At 39.7% G+C, this 20,627-nt stretch overlaps 2 protein-coding genes and 1 long non-coding RNA gene across 3 annotated transcripts; 1 reads left to right on the forward strand and 2 right to left on the reverse strand.

Moving 5' to 3' along the window:
* Positions 1-3,737: 3,737 nt before the first annotated feature.
* LOC122776170 lies at positions 3,738-8,117 on the reverse strand. Its single transcript, XR_006361175.1, has 3 exons — positions 7,878-8,117; positions 5,415-5,804; positions 3,738-4,249 (listed from the first exon to the last, which is right to left on the reverse strand). It is a non-coding gene; the product is annotated as an uncharacterized LOC122776170 (long non-coding RNA).
* A 1,989-nt stretch (positions 8,118-10,106) lies between these two features.
* LOC122775524 (cytochrome c oxidase subunit 8B, mitochondrial) lies at positions 10,107-12,964 on the forward strand. Its single transcript, XM_044035431.1, has 2 exons — positions 10,107-10,331; positions 12,663-12,964. Exons 1-2 carry the CDS (start codon positions 10,218-10,220, stop codon positions 12,756-12,758), a joined length of 210 nt encoding a protein of 69 aa, XP_043891366.1. The 5' UTR covers positions 10,107-10,217; the 3' UTR covers positions 12,759-12,964.
* A 4,174-nt stretch (positions 12,965-17,138) lies between these two features.
* Positions 17,139-20,518, reverse strand: tmem170a (transmembrane protein 170A). The gene is made up of 3 exons (XM_044036707.1): positions 20,237-20,518; positions 19,250-19,420; positions 17,139-18,977 (listed from the first exon to the last, which is right to left on the reverse strand). The coding sequence occupies exons 1-3, from the start codon at positions 20,349-20,351 to the stop codon at positions 18,847-18,849; spliced, it is 417 nt and encodes a 138-aa protein (XP_043892642.1). The 5' UTR covers positions 20,352-20,518; the 3' UTR covers positions 17,139-18,846.
* Positions 20,519-20,627: the final 109 nt, after the last annotated feature.

A 20,627-nucleotide genomic window follows, 5' to 3' on the forward strand; every position in this document is an offset into this window, starting at 1 on the left:
AATCCAACATATTCAAAATAGTTGAGTATTAAAAGTACATCTTCGTGAGGAAAAATATTAGGTTTGCAAGAAACGTCACTGACCGAAATGATAAAAGGCTTTTAAATAAAAGTGCACTGCTTTCTCAGGAGCTTCATTTGATATTTGACAAGGGTCTCAACAGAAAAATACTCCACATAACAAGGCTACTTCTTAGCACTGGACCCAATCCCACACTAAGTTACAACTGTTTTTCTTCTTTTTTTTGCCTTTATTACACAGACAAAAAAAGTGTAAAAACACATTATTGTGAGGCTTTTGGCCTCTCACCATCTTGAAACTTATTGTGTGTAAAAACGTATGTGGTCTCTTAAAGTCCTGCGACTCCACAAGCCGCAGTTTAAACTGGACTTGTTAACGGAAACTTTTCCCTTGCCTTTACTACGCCGTTGTACCAGAACCGTAAGACGAGATATGAATCACCTAAAAGCCACAAGAGATCACGCTGAATCTGACATTCACTTAAATCTGAAGCTTCCACTTTCTCTGAACTGCTAATTGATACAACAGCTGCCCCTGTGGTTACATGGGTTAGCGCTCGGTTAGCTTGGTACGTTTAAGTTGCAACTCCAAAGAACTGGTTTTGAACGCTGTGCTTGTTGCTGATAAGATTAGGTGAAACTGGAGCGTTACGGTCACATTTGTTAAGACATTATCCAGATATAGCCGATTCTCACCTCAACATTTGAGAGTTGGTACAGTTCAGTTACACACATACAAACATGGGCGTCTACATCACCGTGGTATTACACAACCGTGTACACTATTCTGCGCTGTACTTTTATTCTATTCCATTATATTGCACAACCTGGAGCATGCAAACTTCCTCCTCATAGAGTCTGAGCTTTGGCTGAAAGGTTTGGAGAAAATATGGATTATCATTGTTTTTAACTACAGGACATTATGTCCATATCATTACATTTAATTGTCAAAGAACAACCAAGAAATGTATACATACAGATGTAGCCATAGCAACTTACCAATTGTGTTGTTTGAAATTGTGTTTTTTGATTTTGAAATGATTAATAGACCTTTGCAAATATGGACAGACATGCTCCTAACCACAGGGTATGAAGAAAGTATGATATAATTCAAAAAGAAAATAAAGTGTCCGACTGTATCTTTAAACTAACGAAATGAAAGACATGTAAACAGGAACAATGGCTTCAGCAGCACAAACAGTCATATTTCTTACGGGCATAAAAAAAATAAATCATAGAAATCATCAACATCCTGTTCTTTCCTCCTTTCCCCTCATTTGTTGTGATGCCAGTACAACACAGAGCAGGTTGTGCGAGTGCACAGCTGCTTTTGTAATGGCTCCTCGGCCTCATGTGATCCATTTTGCAATTACGGATGAAATGTCTGAAAGGAAACTTTCATTTAAGTAAAGGGATGGATTTTATTATTTCCCAGTCTAAACTGAAGGACGCGGGTTTTTTTTAATAACGTCATCACCGAGCAAAGCAGCTGCCGTCCAAATAAACAAGAGTGGGCAAAAAAACACCCTGCTGCTCATAAAGTGCACATGGCAAAAGAAAAAAAAAATCAATTGCACACAAACAGAGATCGACAAAATCATCAACTCGTTGACTTGACTGAGGTGACAACATGGTGGTCTCGCTCCCTCTCTCTCTCTGACAGAACCAGATATCATCTACATCAACACACCAGGCCACATCTGGGGAGACTTATTGCAAAGCAATGGAAACACACATCTTCCACTGTATTCAGCTGGCACGAGTACCTGTGTCAAATTCTAATGTCTTTCTGAGAAAACCTTCGTACTTCTGGGGCATTGTGAGGTTTTTCCACACGGTTATTTACTTTTGATTAAAGTATGTATGAGCTCTCTCCCTCTCTCTCAGGTCTGAATTTCCCTCACAGCAAAAATACTGCTGGACTGGTGCTTCCCTGGAGAGCTGTATGGATTATTTAGCCGTTCATCTTAACGTGTAACAACTTGCATCGTTCTTTGAGTAATTTTGGCCACTTTGCACGCGTTAACACCAAAGTAACTGTCATTTAGAGGGGTTGTAGTGAACAGTGTCGATGAGGTGTCTACATTATATGAGCAATTTTATATTTGCAGGAACAAAAGTGAATCCATACTCCACAAACATCCCAACGTCTATGTAACCTCTCTATTCATGCAAAAACCATCCACACCTCAAGGTTGTTAAATTCAAAATAAAAAACAGATGCACACAGTCACGGCAGCCTTTTCTTGTTCGGTTATCGGCGGAAACAGACATCAACAGGTTTGGTAAAATGAAATTATGTGTGAGGGGGAAAAAAAAACCTTAAATACCATTTCAGGAGCGTATAATTTTTAACAAATAATATAATGCAAATCAAAGCCCTCTGTACACCCCAAGTTGATGTCCTGGACACATACCACATGGCCAATACGTTATAGTGTACCTCTAACAGCTGTTAAGTGAATGACTCTGATTGAAAAGTCCCAACATTTCCCAGTAAACAATGTTTAAAAAATTATAATTTTTAAATGTTTGGGGACTCAGTCAATTGAAATGTAAGTTATATATCATCATCATACTTGTCTGCTTTGGTCCTGAACAGTGCCGTCACATTCACATTTAGAGAAAACAAAATGCACTAACACTTATTTCACACAATTTTGTTCAAACCTGACAGAAAGTGTCAGCACTTATCCTTAACGAGTACCACTAGACTTGTGTGTGACTACAATCACTGCAGTGACAACAACCGACTGATTTCAAATTGTTTTCCATTAAGAAACCTTTTTTCTTTTAAATTCTTTTTTCTTGAAATAAGACATCCTGGTCTCAACTACAGCTGGGCTGACCAGCACTATGGACCTCTTTCCACGGGCTGACCACCATCATTTCAGGGCTTTGTGTGTGTACTCATAGATCCAGAGTCACATCCAGACAAATAATATGTATGTTGCATAACATCCGGCAAATGTGGGAAAACCCTAATTCAATCCATTAAAGATAAAGCAGCAAAAGAGAGAGAGAGAACAAAGTCTTAAGTGATGAAACCAAACAGTGACAAGTGTCACATCAAATGAGCCGCTGGTCAGTTGTTGAACCCTGCAAGTTCACAGCACCAACATGTTACCATTTCTGTCCGTATTCCACCTGCAAAAACATGTTTCTCTGCCCTTTTCCCCACCATCACACACCCGAGTCTGTGTACATGCCATTGATAAGGTAATCCACCTGGGTGTAGTCCTTCCTCTTGTAGCTCTCGTACGCCTGTGCGACAAAAACGCCCACCGTGACCAAGAAGAAGAGCAGGCCAAAGAGAAGAACCGCAAGTAAAGACGATGTATCCACCAGCTGTCTGGTTAGAGCACCCCCTGCTGTGTCCACCACGGACACCTTGGTTCCTGAGGCAACAACCTCTTTGTGATCCCATCCACTATTTGGAGCTGATGATGACAGAGGGGTCATACTTGTGGTTGTGGTACCAGGTGTGTTGGCACTTGATGATGTGGTTGGTGCTTTTACTGTTGTTGGAGGGTGTGGTGTTGTTGTTGTTGTTGGCATTGGGGTTTTAGTTGTTGTGGTTGGTGTAGTTGTTGTAGGCGTTGGTGTAGTTGTTGTAGTTGTTATTGTTGTAGGCGTTGGTGTAGTTGTTGTAGTTGTTGTTGTTGTTCTAGGCGTTGGTGTAGTTGTTGTAGGCATTGGTGTTGTTGGTATTGGTGTTGTAGGCATTGGTGTTGTTGTGGTTGTAGTCAGTGTTGGTGTTGTGGTAGGCGCTGGGGTTGTTGTAGGCACTGGTGTTGCTGTAGACAGTGTCGTCGTTGTTGTCGTCGTCGTCGTTGATGCTGTTGTCGCTGTGGGCACTGGTGTTGATGGCTTTGTTAGTGTTTTTGTTGTAGGCACTGGTGTTGTTGTTGTTGTTGTTGTTGTTGTTGTTTTTGTTATTGTACTAGTAGTAGTATGGGTGTCTGTAATGGATTCCGTGGTATGGCCCTCCTGTTCAGTCAAACCTGTAGGTGAAGCAGTAGTAGAATGGTTTCCTCCTGCAGATTTGTTCAGCGGTATTGAGAGCGGTGAAAAGTCATTTAATTTGTGGCTGACAGTGGTGTGGGTACTGGGTAAAGAGGAGGACTGGTTTATGTTCACACCGCTAGGTTCTGAAGACAAACTCTTCTGTTGTGTCACAGGCTTCACATCACTGGTCTTTGTTACATTTTCACTGACACCAGTATTACCTGGGAAACAACAAATTCCATCAATGACCAAGCTCAGAAAGAAACAGAAAATGTCTATAGCCAATCTCTACTAACATCAACAACAATACCAGAAGTCAGTGTTGCTTGTTTTGGGAAGCAAACATGCATAAATCCAAATTATAAATAAGCAAATAATAAATTTGTATCCTGCAGAACAAAAGCCCTGCAGAGCTAAACTTTTCAAACTACTCTTTCAGAGTAATCCACAGTTCAGTCATACGAGGAGACAGATTTTAAGATTTAAAAACACAGGTTTCTGCCAATATGACATATTGTGGCAAACCATCATTGTTTAGACATAAATTAAAAATTTTGGGAAAAATAAAATTCTATCATTTTACAGACTAATTTTATGTCTCACAATCAACAGCACTACAAAGTGTGTGTATCCTGTCTTGTCGTTAGACACAGAAGTTTCTTAAGAGCTCATTCTCACATACCAAACTCCATAAAAAAAACAAGCATTTTGTCATATGTGGACACAGAAGCTGCTGGTCTACCACTGATTCGTTTCATAACGTTGGGCCACTCTGGTAAACCTGAATCTGACTTAAAACAATGAAATTACAGAATACACTAGCTAGTGTACACTAGGATCACTAGCTCATACATGCCATGGAGTAAAATTGCAAGTTGAAAAAGGCTGTATAAAAAAACCTGAAAAATATTCTTACGATAAAGCCAGCTTGGAAACCTGTGACATAGCTACACCTTATCCTGGGTTATCAACATTCTTTGTTCAAATCAGATCTCAGTGGCTAAGATAATGGCAAAAAAAAAACGTAAACAGATTATTTATACAGGGGTATGAGTAGCCTGGTCTTGGTAACAGAAGTCAGATGTGGAGTTCTTGGATGGCATGAGGGGAAAAATACTGAAGTCAGCAGGCTTCAATGCCTCTAAGCAGAGAAGGACTGAGGAGTGCATTAGATTTGACTAATAGTGCTCGACTTTAGTGCCATCTAGTGGTGCTGACAAAGAAGGCTTACTATGCAAAAGTGACAGTGAAAAAATGCATTCTCTAAGCTAAGCTTTCAGATCACCACACAATGTATGTTTGACAAATTTACATGAAGGTATTTCAGACTTTTTCAGCTTTAAATAATTTAGTCACCGCTTCTTTTTCTTGGCTCATATTACTCACATGGAGTGGAGCAGTTGGCCTGTGTTGTGTTGAGCTGGGTTAGGGAGTTGCCTGAACGTTTCACATCATCTCTGGAGGAGGAGGAGGACGACGTGGAGTCACTGAGGAGCAGCAGCAGGAAGAGGAGGTGAAGACACACCACAGGATTCAGGTGTAACTTTGGGGGATGCAGGGACATGGTGGACAGGGAGGGAATGGCAGACACACATGCATACACACTCACATACACTAATTAAGAGCTACACACACTCAGACACTGGCCAAGAGGGATTTTACACACATACATGCACAACACTCAACAGACACAGTCGCACAGGAGGAGGTGACCGTCCACTGAGATGACAGGACGGAGACCAGCAGAAATGTGATGGCAGCGTCCACTCTCTGGACCTACAACAGACGGTAACACCAACACAGGCACATGTCAACAGCAGCCATCAGACCTATGGAATACATGCTGTTATGTTAGGACGGCTGATTTCACATCTGATGAAGACAAATGGACTCTGCTAAACCTAAGTGTCTGAATATCACAGTGTGTCATTATTTGCAATAATAATTAATGGTAATAAATCGAGAATTCTTTTTTCACTGTAAAAACGTGAAAGGGGTCTGACTATTTCCTGAATGCACTTTATCCTCCTATATCTTTTTTTAGTGAAAATCTTATTTAAAAGAAATCACTATTATGGCTGAAGACATTTTTCCTATTGCTGGTGCAATAAATGTCAATATAGTTCAAACAGGCCTGCAAAGATGATATTTTTCATTATCGATAACTCTGTTGATTATTTTATTTTACTTCACATTAATAAACACATTGTTGCAGTTGTGGTTAGATGTTAGAAAATGTCAGTAAAAACAGTCATTATAATGTACAGGTTAGTTCTTGCTTAACACAATTTGAACCAAGATCACCAACAAATTGCAACGGATGTAATTAAATAATTCCCCCCCACACATTTTTGATTGTTCTATGCTAAATGATACATGATATACACATGTTGGGAACAGTTCACATTTTTAAGTCCTCATCCTTCAGATTCTGCTGGTCATGTGGCAATGTTCCATTTTCCACACAGTAAATACTGTAATCAAGCTCAACTTAATCATAAACTAAGCCAAATCAAATTGCAGTCGCAATACACAGTACATCAGAATAGGTCAGGTTTCTGTGTTGTTGTCTGCACAGACAGAACAAGTCCTTCATATAGTGGCCAGTATGTCCGCCTGTCACAAGGAAAACCGGGATTTGATTCCCCGACAGGAAGCTCTTTCCTCTGGGCAGCCCATGGCCAGAGGAAATCCTGGAACAGGTCAAGGGCAGGGACAGGTCAAGGGCAGGGACAGGTCAAGGGCAGGGACAGGTCAAGGGCTGGGACAGAGCGTCTTGCCCCTGAGCAAGACATCCTGTTCCTGTTCCTGTTCTTAGCTTGTGTGTGTTAACTACTGGTGTGTAAAAACGAAGGGTTAAATGCAGAGATCAAATTTACTATCACTTGTTGGGGTGCATGTGCAAAAATAACCAATTCTTAACTCTAATTCTTCTAAAGTTTCTTCAGTGCAAAAGTTTTGCAGGTGGATAAGTGACTGACGATAGGTGTTTTCAGTGTGCTCTGCGTGAGCTGCCCTCTAAGTAAACAGGAAATGTTCAAAGGTCACTACAGATGCCGACGTGGAGGAAAGTAGTGGAGATACGCATATTACGCAGCCTACGGAGTCAGCGATGGAGAACGCGAGTTACTCACAACGTGACACTTTAACGTTTAGTACAGCAATTCACGGAACACCAGTAAACATCCACCAGCAGATAATGCTTTTTTACTCGGACTTCTCTTTTATAACTTGACATTTGACAGAAAATGGAGTCGTCAAGAACACAGACATTTTAAGACAGCGAGAAAAGTTACCTACGAGTCTCATAGCCCACACACTTTCTGTTAAAAAAGCAGCCGTTCAACGACCCGTGTGGACATGTTTTTTTTACATTTAAATGTATTAGTCAAATAAAGTATAACTTCAAAGTAAAAAATAAAGAGGACTACAGGTTATTTATCATTAAATTTCAAACTGACAAAATGAATAAAGTAAGATAAAGAGCGTCAGGACTTATTTTCATGTCAACATGACATAAATACCGCTTAATAAAGTGAAATTAAGAGAGATAGCGAGATTAATTAGTCCTTTTTTCCACATTTAACACTGCAGTTTCTGTTAGCATGCTAATAATCAGTCAACGTGCCAGCAAACCGTTAACATGCTAATAAACCCTGAATATGCAAGTGAGCAGTTAACAAGCGAGTCAACGTGTCAGTAAACAGTGAGTCTATGACACGGGACGAGAATGACTGAGAACGTCAACGTCCACACGGTTTTAGCCTCGCTAACATGCTAACAGCCTTGTTTCACTACAGGTAGCCGCTCTGATGCTAACAACAGCTGAGGGAACGTGGGGAAACTCACCAGGCTTCACGAGGACATTCATTCACGAAACACAACAAGCGAAGACAGACCAGGCGGTGCTGTTCCGTGCTGTTCTTCTATGCCGTTCACTCTTCACAGCCTACGGCTACAAACCAAACTATCCTCATTAACGCTGCTGCTGCTGGCGCTACTTCTTCTTCCTCAGATGTATTTTAGGCACACTCCACCTGACATGGGTGTATTCCTGCCCCCTACAGTTCAACCAAAACTACTACATTAAAAATGCAGCTGCCACGTTGAAATGAAATGTCTAAAAAGAGAATTAAAGGAGCTGAAATAACATTATTAAAAATAATAATAATAATATAAATTATTATTTTACTACACTTGGAAGAATCACGCCATATAGACCCCATGGTTCTCAAATGGTGGTACACAAGCTTCCTCTGGTGGTACTTGGAGGAAAATGAGGAATACTGATCTATAATAAAAAAAATATCTCTCGCTCCAACTTGAGAAGTATATGTGAGGAAGAGGAGGATGATGAGAGAGAGAAAATTATCTTATTAGGAATAAATCTGCCTCCTTTGAACAATCTGTATAGCTGACTTTGCTTGGTCTATTTACACCACTGTATTTTAGCGTTGGTAATAATGGTGTTACTTTGGGAGCTCAATGTTTTCTTGGGTGGTTCTTGGCATAAAAAGTTTGAAAAACTCTGCCATAGACTGAGCGTTTCAATCTCGGATTAGATTAGATGAGATTACATGAGTAGTTGAGATGAGATAACATGTGATTAGATGAGATCAGATTAGGCACATTGTGGAAATTGACGCATTACCACAGGAAAAAAGGAATCTGATTCAGACAAGTACAAAACAGATTAAATAGAACTAGAATAAGAAAAATATAGACAGTGTACGCAATTAACTAAAGAAAGTAAACATGAAAAAGTGCAGTGGCACAGGATTGTCTAAAAATATTTAGATTTTTGAATTTAGAATAGAACAGAGCACAAGCACTTCCACGGTCAGTGCATTATTTACAAAATGCTCTAACAGAACAGACACCAGTGAACAAAAGCATAGTTACTAATAAACAAATAATGGTATGATAAATGGGTAAAAGTCACGATTCAACCCTCAAATTCCCTCTTAAGTCATTAGAGGACAAAACTGTCCACTTCCAAAAACTGTCATAAAAACAGATTGCCAGTCCATCACAGGGCCACACACAGCTAGAGACAAACAACCATTCACTCTCACACTCCTATGGTCAATTTAGAGTGTCCATGTTTTGGACTGTGGGAGGAAGCCGGAGAACCCGGAGAGAACCCGGAGAGAACCCACGCACACACGGGGAGAACATGCAAACTCCATGCAGAAAGGCCCTTGTTCCAACCGGGTCTTCTCGCTGCAAGGCGAGAGTGCTAACCACTACACCACCGTGTGACCCTACTTGATGTCATTGTTGTTATTTATTTAAAAAACACACACACACATAAAATGTGTTATTTTCCATATAACAAACGTTTAACTTTTTTTTTACTCAGGATTAGCAGAAATATTAACTTTGGTACATAACAGGTTTTTGTGCAGTATCAGATTTAAAATGTACTACCCTCTTAAATCATAAGGGACAAAAATGTCAGCTTCCAAAATAAAATAATACAGATTATCTTTTTTTTTATTAAATATTTTGATAAACTTCAATCCTGATCAGCACTATCAAATGTTGACCCTGTTGTAACCCTTTAAAGTATGATTACATGATGCTCATATTTTTTAATGGAAAAACAGACAAAAAAACAGAGCGACTTTCTTATAAGAACATGTGCCATATGCACTAACACAGAGGATTAGGGCCACATGTCATTTTTTTTTAAATTCTGACTTTAATCTCATAATTTTGAGAAAACGTTTTTTATAATAAAAAGAATTCAGGCTTTTTTTCCAATTGTTCTTTTTACATGTGGCCCTAATCCTCTTCCATACAGCCAAAATGATGGTCAAATGAAGACAAAATGTTTGTCCAAATGGACAAAACTGTCCTTAATGACACCTAATGGACATATATCTGTGTCTGTCCTGACTATTCTATTTTATTATGATGATATTGATTTATTCTTTTCTTGCACTGTGCAATAGGAAACAGTGCAACAGTGTGTTCACAGTCAAAGTCACGGCGTCATCGTGTCCTCGATAGTGAGACAACCAATTAAAAAAGTTGACAGTGCGACGGGCTGTCGACGCGCGCGCACACGCACGCACGCACGCGTTGTGCACGCTGCGCGTATAAAGGCAAAGTGAAACCAGGGAAGTGAAGGTGAAGACTCGAATTGTCCTCTAACCGTCCAGCAGCACCCGAAGAAGCGTCGCTATGTCTCTGGCCGCCAACGCGTCCCGTTTGTTCCGCGGTGTCCTGAGGACTCCGCTGGTCTCTGCGGCGAAACAGGTGACCTCCAAACCTCCCAAACACCCCATCACTCCACTGGTGAGTCAATGACACACACACTCACTCACTCAGACATGTCCACATGTGTCCACTCTCCTGCTCCATCTCTGTCCTGACGCGCAGAGCGCACCGCTGTCTGCGCCAAAGTTCACAGCCTCACACCATTTCTCTCTCTGTCTGTAGCTGTTTGTTGTTGTTATTATTATTATTATGGGTTTTTATCCGTGTTACAGGTTTAACATGTTATTCCACACTGTTGTACTGATGTCATTTTTGAAATATCAGTCATTTCTTTTTAGAGGCGAGCACGCGCGCCACTATCTCGCCATTATTCCGCTCAATTCCGACACGTACACCTCTCTACTCCGTCAGCTCAGACATAAATAGACCTCGACAGCCGACATCCTGCACATTATTCTTCTTTTATTTCTGTACAGATCCAAAACACGGCGTGGCAAAACTTTTGACTGTAATTATTCATTTTAACTATCTCTTTTAACTATCATGATTGGAATATAAAGGACTTTGCAATGCAAGTGATGGCCCAAGGAAGAAATAATATTTTCTTAATGATACAAAGATAGTGGAGTATTAAAATGTGGGGAAACTGAGTGACCTTGGTGGAACCTTTGTCTTTGTTTTGTCTCTCTCTTCTGCTCCATCTTGGATTAAGAAAAGGAAGTACTGTAGTGTCTTTTCTTAATCCGATCAAGTTAATGTTCTATCCTGAGTCTTCTTTAATAGATTACCTCTGCCATTTGTTTGTTTCTGGCTGCAGTTGACTGTCTGGGAGCAGCATGATTCAAAAATAAAAGAACAGACTCATTACATTTTCTTGGGATGTAGTTTATGGCCCAAGGGAAACAAAACAGTCTGTACTTTTGTTGTTACTGTGTTTTTTAATAATACTAAAACCGGTTTGGCAATAAAACAGTCTAACTCAGACTCATTCAGTTTCATTTCATTCACTTAAAATGCAGTGTCATGATAGATGAAGGGCAGTGTTATTGGACTGTAACTGTATATAAACACATATTAGACATAAACATGAAGCTGCTTATTCAATAGAAAGAAGCATGAGTGCATATACTATAGGTTCATGTTATGATGGGGTGATTAATTGTTTTGGTAGAATTTCATCATTAGTGAAGAGATTTTCACATATTATGTGTTATTATTTGTTAGCTATTATCTTTAATATCAATATTTAAGAGTTAACACATTTGTGCAAAGCTACTGTCCAGTTATAATACGCGCGTAATGACTGTTTTATATTCTCATATTTGTGTAATGTTATTGGCTCAAAGCTCCTCCCACCTGACCATGACGATGATGATGATGATGTGCACGTTTTATACACAACTTTTGCCGATATCCGACATATATCGGATATATCGGGAATGCTTGAACTGATGCTGATATGCTGAGGTCACTGTCGTGATATCAACATAATATTTTGCCGACTCATGTTGCTGCTGATAATAACAATAATAGCTGTAGGAGGTAGCAGCATATTTAGCCTACTGTTGTGGTCATTAGTGATATCGGCAGATCTTCGCGTGTTGGCCGATACATTTTAAAGCCAGTATCTGCCAGATATATGCCGATAATATCAACGTCTCCATCTCCAAAAAGGCTCCGCCCATATTGACATATTTCACTGATTTTGTGACTCTCTTTAAGACTCTTTGTCCTTATTTAAGTTGATGTGCAGCACAGATAGTTGATGTGGCCAATGCCAAAGGGACGTGTATTAGTAGAACAGCCAACATGTCACAAAATTTACGACAAACCGTGTTCAGAGGGGAACACAGCATAACATCATTGGATGATTTAAATTATGCCGAACACCAAACAATTTCTGCCCACTGTACCTTTAAGGAAGGTGCTGCAAATCGTTATTTGAAATTGTATTAACATTTTTACTTATTTAATCTCTGCTTTAAATACATAACGTTTGCTGTGGCATGTTGCTTGCGTGTTGTATGCTGGTAAAAGTGCACAGTCAAGTCTGAACACTGCAGCTCCCCACAGTGCACTTTAGACTTGTTTGCTTAATGTAATGTTTTATTAGATACTTCCTGGTCTGAACTCAGGTAACCTTGGTTACCTTACTCTCCCACGCAATTCTACACAATTCACCGTGACCAAGTTACTGGGTGATATTTTCATTTAAAGTCCGATCTCTAGTCTCAAAACTTCCAAACACTCGCTGTACTGAATGAAAAAAAAACCATCAGAGAGAGAGAGAGAATGTGGTCACATGTTTGTCACATGGTTAATCAGATACCAGGAGCATCATCAGTCTAAATATAAAAGAGCACAAATGTAACCCCTCTGTGTGTGTGTGTGTGTGTGTGTGTGCCACAGGAGCAGGGAATAGCTTTGACAATCTTGTTTGCGACTATCCTGGGTCCCTCTGGCTGGGTACTGTGTCACCTGGAGGACTACAAGACGAGGCAGTAGAGAGGAAGAGCCGAGTGTCCGAAGTGAAGATGAAGGGCCGCTGATTCCCTCTGTCTCTCTCTCTCCTGGGTGTCTACTCTGCAGCGTCTCACCCGTACTGATTGGGATCAATGTGTTTCTGTACCTATGATGAGGTGTGATCATATGTGTATCACTGTGCCCCTCTCTCAGCCTTTTACCAATAAATATGTTCAGTGTGTAGAAAACTGGCCTCAGTGATTCTTACATTCAGACTTCAAATTAAAAAAAATATATACAGCATACATTTAAACTTTTAAATATATCAAATCAAAGATGCTTTCTTGGGCAGAGCACACACAGCATAACAGTATGTAACACAAACATACCTGCCCTAATTAATTAGTGCTAATTGAGGACTCAATGAACAATTAATTTAATGTAAATAGGGCTGAATCACTTGACTATCCGGATTAACCGTCAACTATTTTGATAATCAATTAATAGGTTTGAGCGCATTTTAAAAAATTACAACAAGTTTTTCTTATTTGTTAGGGTTTTAAAATGTGAATATTTCCTTGTTTCTTTGCTCCCTATGACAAAGAAATCATTCAAACTGAATCATTTTGGTTTGTGGACAATTTAACATTTCCTGACAATTTCTGACAAAAACTATTCCGAAAAATAATCTGTATCAGCTGTAAATGTAAATTTGCGTTTTGTTTTTGGAAAAATCACTAAATTGGCATCAGTTCAGCAAAATAAATAGATATTGCATGTATCTTGAATTGGATGTAAAGAAACGTAATCAAGGACACAAGGCCACATTGCATTATATTTGAAACATTATTTAATCAAAATATTTAGCAACGGCACTTCATTTACTTTATTTAGTAAAATCAACTTTAAAACTATTCTCAATTTCTTAAAAGAAAATAAACAACAAAAAAAAAACAGGTCCAGAAAACAAGTGGTTAACAACTAATGGTTCTGTTACAGCAGAGTCTGAAAATGAACGTCATTCCATTCAATCCTGATCGCCTCCTGTTAATCTGGGATTTTCTGGACAGGAAGTTCTGTTTGAAAACAACCCACTAAAATAAAAGAGGAACTTGAGGAATGTCAAATAAATTCAAAAGTAAATTTAAGTTTTGTACAAAGCAAATATAAGGATGACTGAAACTCAACGGTGCAGTTGAACAATTTCTCCCTGTCAATGTGTCAATGTGAACATGTAAGTTTCTCATCATCAGGTGATAACAAAAAGAAAAAATGCCCAAAGATGCTACATTTGTGTTATTGAGTCAACCTGTTGAGATTCTTCCAACATCGTGGTTGTTGTATCACAAATGGAAGACAGCTGCTCTATGTGAAATAGTTCAAATTCTGAATGATCTCATTAATTTGACTTTACATCAGTGTAGAAACACTATACGTACAAAAGTATCCGGACGTCTGACCATTACACCAATAGAGACTGTAATGATGTATTCTAAGTACACACTTCCACTCTTCTTGGAAGACTTTCCTCAAGATTTTGAAGTGTTTCTATGGTGATTTGTGTCCATTCATTCTGTAGAAGCATTTGTGAGGTCATACACTGATGATGGACAAGAAGACCTGGCTCTCAATCTCTGTTGGGAAGCACAGTTTTTCAAAAATATTATCCCTATTGTAGTAATGCAAAGCTAAATACAAATCAGTGAAGTATTCCTTTAAGACTTTCCAGATTTCTGGACCAAACTCTTAATACTTAACAGGTGTGATCACAAAGTCCACATACAGATATACCCAGTCCAGAGTCTGCTGCTGAAACAGAACCAGAGGCCAAGTTTAGACCCGGTGATAACATCTATCCTGGATAGTGAGGTGACTGCACAGATGTGTCTGTATCTCAGTGTGAGTGACGAGTAGAGGAAGAAAAGCGCAGGGAGGGGAAGTCGCCGCACGACCTCACACTTAAATATTCACCATCAGCAAAAACAAATATCTTGTGGTCGTCAGTGTTCATATTGTTAAAGTGTCTGTGAATAAATTAACTTAAGGTTCACTGAGAAACTGCAACCGAGGAAATTTTTGAAATTGGGATGTTATGAGATACTTCTGCAGTAAAAGTGTGTTACACACAGTAGCCACTGTTCAATGTGCTGTTTGGTGGGAGAATTGAACATTTATGCCTGTACCAGAAATGCAATTTGTTCCACACACATGTGAAAGTGTGTCTACTTCCTGTTGCCACTGTTGTTTTACGACCTGCCACAAAACGAAAGAAGAAAGCCTACCCCAACCCCTAATGTGTATTCATCTATTTAGAAGATGAGTGAGTGAACACTTATGACATTATTCAATTTAAATCTGCCATAGATTGTGACGACTGGAAATAGCTGCATTTTTCGATAGACATAGAACAAATTACATTTCCGGTACAATCTGGTAGTGACATGGAAAAACTGAGAAAATCTGTTGTAGGTCAGACTGTGGTTAAAAAAACAACATTTACTAACATTCTGTCTCTTCGCTACATTTGGGAAACTACTAGGACTGAAACAATTACCCAATTATTCGATTACTTATCGACTCTCTGACTTTTCATCTTCTTAAATGTGACTATTTTCTTGTTTCTTTGCTCCATATCACAAAGAAATCCTTAAAACTGAATCATTTGGTTTGTGGACATTACAAGACATTAAAGAGAAACACAGATACAACATTTTATGGAGCACATCATTTCCAGATTAATTGAGAAAACAATCAACAGATGAATCAATTATGAAAGTAATCGTTAGTTGCAGCTCTAAATGCTACACACAACAATGTGTGGGAATATTGTGCTAAAGAGACGGGCTGTGCAACGGCATGATGATCCTCTAAAATTATTATTTTTTTATCTTTTACATTACATTGTCTGTGCTCTCCCTGTTCAAATCAAAACAATGTGAGAATCCTGTCCCAGTTCTCTCCAAACTGGTAGGTGAACATGGTCTCCTGTATGCAACACACTGCATATATACACATCATCATGACAGTAATGTAAGAAATTAGTAGTTTGGTGAAGCAGAAGGAAAAACAGTCATCATGTCACCTTCCGTTAACAATTCACATCCCAATGTTGGTCCCAACTGTACTGAACGTCTGTGATCCAGAACTTCACAATCTCACTGTGCTCCCATCAACGTCAACTTGTTTTATAATCATGGTCTTTCCTTAACTGAACTTAAGCCAAAAAGCTCCTCATACTATCTTGAATTTACTGCATTTAGACACGTGTAAGGCAAACTTACCTACTAACAAGCTGGAATAACTACAAGGAATTCAAACCATCTTTGGTTTTGAGGGTTGAAAGCGTCTTTAAGAGGGATTATGATAATTACTTTCTGCTCAGCTCTTTCGTTACAACTGTGACAACTCAAAGTAAGTTTATTGTGTAGCTAATTCAGTTTATTATGAGGTAGACGACTATGACAGAAGGACTGTATGGTGTATACAGTGGAGGCACCAACTGAAACGCCTATTATTCACTTTGAATGGAACAGCGTCAAGTATCAACTGGGTCACAAAAAAGACGGCTTCTAAATATTTAGTGGGTTTGTTTTTCCAGCAGGTGTGACTTTCTGAGAGGCTGGAGCTGTGTTTGGACTCTCCTCAAGCGCAAAGTGGGTCACAAGTTGCTTCTCTCTTCTCATGTTTTGTGTGGCAAACGTTCAACTTTTTAAGTGTCAGCCAATCAGTGCATGTTGTGCGAATATGCCAACATGGGTGAGCCAATCACGTAAGGCTCAAAGACTACAGGGCTTAGCCAGAGCTCTCGGTCAAAGTTGTTCTCCCCCCCGCTGCCAACTTGTGTGCCAAGCATTGACATGATGTGAAGTGCGCTGTGTGTCCCCTGCACCGAGAACCAGACATGCAGGCTCACTTTTACTGACAGCATGACTGCCAGGAGGCAAAACAAGGAATAACAGATTATAGCCACTTAGCAAAAGGCTAACCTAATAAGATCTACATGTGCTTAAGTCTACAATATGTTATTTGAATGTGTTTGCCTCTATCTCACAGTTGGACCGCCGTTTCAGACTGAAATTTGCGTACTGTTCACAAATCTACACCCATTTTTGCTTGTGGCGTCAGAAGGTACACACAGATCACACATTATCACTTAGCAAAATCCATGTTTTAACAAAGAACAGTATGACATTTAGAGTTCAGCCATGTCTGTGTGTCGGTTGCAAATGCATGATGCTAATTTGAAAACACCTCCAACTCAGCCACAACACAACAACCTGATCATACAGCACACATTAGACAAAGAGAAAACTGCTAAATGCCTGTTTGAATGGTGGTGGTTGTACAAAGAAAGTAAAAACAAAACTATTAAAACATCATATTCTCACACTGTGCAAAATAAAATCAAAAAAGCCATCTATATTTGGTCAGAAATTATTTTTTTTAAATGCATCACATCAATGTCACATAGTTATACACCTGGAAAATATAACATAGATCAAAGGTAGAAGAAAAGATAAAATCCCATCAGTCTGGGGATGTCAAGTTCAAACCCATGATTCATTCACAAGTAAACTAATAAAAACTGATGAGTGGAGAAACTGTGGAGACATTCTCCAGGCTGCAGCTGCCTCCCATTCACAACAATTTAACTGAGAAGGTGAGCATTTTAATTAGCAGTAACACGTTGTTGGCAGGTGAACAGGAATAGATTTAGAACAAAAGTGATGAGGAAGAAGCAAAGAGCAGCAGTAGAGAGGAAAGCCCTGAAGTCAGAATAGTCAGAAAACAGAGAGTAAGGCCTCGGAGGGGACAGCCAGAAATTTGCATAGCAAAGCATTCATTTGGAAAATCAAACCAAAACCAACCCAACCCCAACTAAATGGTTAAGGTTTTTTGAAGTGTGAGTATATGATATGGTAATGACCAACACATCGTCAGCCATTCCTCTGAGAACCAGCCTGAGACACAAAGACACACCCTTAGTGAAAAACATGGCTGCCAGTAGGGACACAAGGAAAGAAAGAAAGCACCCGGGGACTGTGAAACCTCAGTGCCACTCAGTTTCTATTTCATAACAAAAATCTCATTATTTGTATATGTAAATGAGTTATGCTGATCAAATGCAGGAAAATCATAGCATCTTAGTGGAGGTAATTAGCAGTGAGACATCATTTCAGACAGAAATATAGTTTGCATTAGATGTAGAATAAGTAGAGTTGCTGCCACTGAAGAAACATGTGTTCAGGCATCTTTATGAACACCCATCTGTCAGTCAGCACTGATGAAACTATGTCCTGAATCCTGAACAAACATGTCAGTGTTAAAATGAAAGTCCCAAAATCAGCACGCTAAGAAAGACACAAGTACTATTAGTTTATCTGTGAGGACAGGACACTCATGTCCTTACATTCCCTACCTGTCCTAGTACACACACACACACACACACACAGACACACACACACACAGCTCCTGAGAGAGGCCAGTGTCGTCCTGATGCGAGTGAAGAACAGTGTTGTGCTGCCTTCACATCATACAGGGAAAAAAAAGGAAAAAAAAGTGCATTTTCAAATGGACAATGATTTACAAACTGTGGGTCACAAGACAATTTTTGGGAGTGACCTGGAGAGTTGTTTTTATATTAACATGATTTGTACCACAAAATCAGCGTTATAAATATTGTTGTTATCTAGTTTGTGAGAACCTGTGCATGTGAGTCAGTGCTCGGTCACCTTTGCCATGTGAATATTGGCTGTGTGAGACTCTGAGACTTACAGCATGATTATTCCCGGTGACTGCAACTCAAACAGTGTGGAAACCACTGCTCTAGTGTGGGGTTACCCCGTGATGTGATGCTGTATTTTGATGTCCAACAGTAACATCACATCTCGCTGGAGGGCTTAGTCCTGCACAACACACACTTTGAGTGAACACACTGCTCGGTTTTTTTTTAAGTGGGATAAAAATCCATTGTGGTCCTAGTCCATCAGTAGGAAGTGACATCATGACCCACATTTGGCTGATTCACGTGACCCAGTATCTGACAGGATCTAATTTTTGTGCAGTGTTAAAATTACATCCTGTCAAGTGATGGTGTCACTGGTGTCCAGCCAGGTGGGCCTCCGTACTGCTAAAGAGTGGCAAGTACTCTGAGGAAGGATATGATGAGGACACAAAAGGACTGTCCAACCCCAAAGACAAGAGCCTCCAGTGAGATCATCGTCTTCCCTGCCGCCTTGTACACACCTGCTATGGCTGCACCTAATAGAGAACAACAAAGTTTTTTTAAAGCACATTTTCAAGGTAAAACCACAACAACTAAAAGTAAACCGAGTACATAAATATTTATTTAAAAAGACATTAATTTCTAAACATTTATAGTTAAAAAATATTCTCATCTAGAACCAGGGCCAAATTAAGGTGGCTGCAAACAGGAAGTAAGCCTAAAGCACAAGTACAAAACAAGTACTTCTTTTGTGAACTAAAAAGAGAGGGACAATATGTAACCATTTAATCAACTCCCAGTTACTTACTGGTGAGGACACCCCCACACACTGGTCCTAAGATGCCCATGAGCAGGATGGCGATGGGCATGAAGCGAGCCATCTTGTGCTGACGCAATGTGGCGATGGAGAGCAGAGCTGCAGGCAGGTGGAAGACCAAAGAAGAGACAGCGGCCCACAGAAACACTCCATACCACATTTCTGTACAAACACAATCATACAGGATGTCAGACAAACAGGCTAACTCTGTCACCTCAACAAAACTAACTCACTAGTACCATTAAATGTGTTTTTCACTCTTGTGTATTTGAAAACTGTAAATGTATAATATAAAACCTTGATACTCTTTTCGTTCCATTTAATACTAATAAACTTTATTTGTAAATCACTTTCTTAACAAATGTTACAGAATGTCTAGCAGACCAATCAAGCCATATACAAAAATGACTAGGAAAGAAAGAAGCCCAACAGTTAACACGATGAGCAAACCACTCGGCAACAGGAAGAAATCTCTGACAGAACGAGACTCAAACATGTGCAGTATCTGCCTCACTGGTTGGGGTGAAAGGAAAATATGGGATGGTGGAGAAGTGGGGGACATAAAAAGAAAACAGGAAGAGACGGAGATAACAAATAAACAATCTAAAAATATGTTAACTAAAGCAAACAAAAGAGAGGGTAACATGAACCAAAGCAAAGTAACAAATATATACATACATATTCGTCCACATTTATATTTTGTACTGTAAATGTCTTTTAGTATTTTTCAATTTATCCATGAACTGTTTAATACGTGCCTGATACTTGTTCCGGCACAAGTACAGAGATGAACCAGGATGTTAGCTAGCTTCACTAAGCTCAACTTAATCACTGCTGCTTTCATCCAACAACTAACTGAAACATTTCATATTATTTTGGCGAGAGAACTACCTTCGTTTAAACAATGAGGACTGATAAATATGATTAAAAAGGCGGCTTGAGTGTGGCATTCCTTCATTAACGAGCACATTAGCTCACCTGAGAAGTCGCTCAGAGAAGTGTCGTTGCCTCGTAGTGTGCCATTTTTTCTCGGCACCAAATTCAAACCGAGGATTTGCTGAACGAAGCCGATCTCGCTGTACCTGTCCTGCATTTCTAACACTGGACACCGCCGAAGAGAAATAGGGGACAGCAAAAACAGACGAGCAAAAAAACCCCAACGGAGTCGCTGACGGGTAGGTCAGTAGCACTCCATCTTAGCCTGCCTCACACCGGACTAGCTGCATTAGCTTAGCTGTCAACACAACTTACTTTGACGTCACCAGAAGGGCGGGTTTTATGACCAGTATTGTGTCTGTCAGGCAGAAGCGAAGCGGTTAGGGTTACCCATTATCTCCGCTTTATACGTGACGGATTTAAACCAAGTTCA

The sequence above is a fragment of the Solea senegalensis genome, linkage group LG10 (assembly GCF_019176455.1).
Source record: "Solea senegalensis isolate Sse05_10M linkage group LG10, IFAPA_SoseM_1, whole genome shotgun sequence".
NCBI classification, from domain to species: Eukaryota; Metazoa; Chordata; class Actinopteri; order Pleuronectiformes; family Soleidae; genus Solea; species Solea senegalensis.

What these genes read in the sequence shown, in the direction of transcription:
- LOC122775524 (XM_044035431.1), top strand. Translation starts at nt 10,218, where the DNA reads ATGTCTCTGGCCGCCAACGCGTCCCGTTTGTTCCGCGGTGTCCTGAGG. An exon ending in AACACCCCATCACTCCACTG is followed by an intron (nt 10,332 to 12,662) that starts GTGAGTCAATGA and finishes TGTGTGCCACAG; the next exon opens with GAGCAGGGAATAGCTTTGAC.
- tmem170a (XM_044036707.1), bottom strand. Translation starts at nt 20,351, where the DNA reads ATGCAGGACAGGTACAGCGAGATCGGCTTCGTTCAGCAAATCCTCGGT. An exon ending in TTCTCTGAGCGACTTCTCAG is followed by an intron (nt 19,421 to 20,236) that starts GTGAGCTAATGT and finishes GTGTTTGTACAG; the next exon opens with AAATGTGGTATGGAGTGTTT. An exon ending in GTGTGGGGGTGTCCTCACCA is followed by an intron (nt 18,978 to 19,249) that starts GTAAGTAACTGG and finishes GTTCTCTATTAG; the next exon opens with GTGCAGCCATAGCAGGTGTG.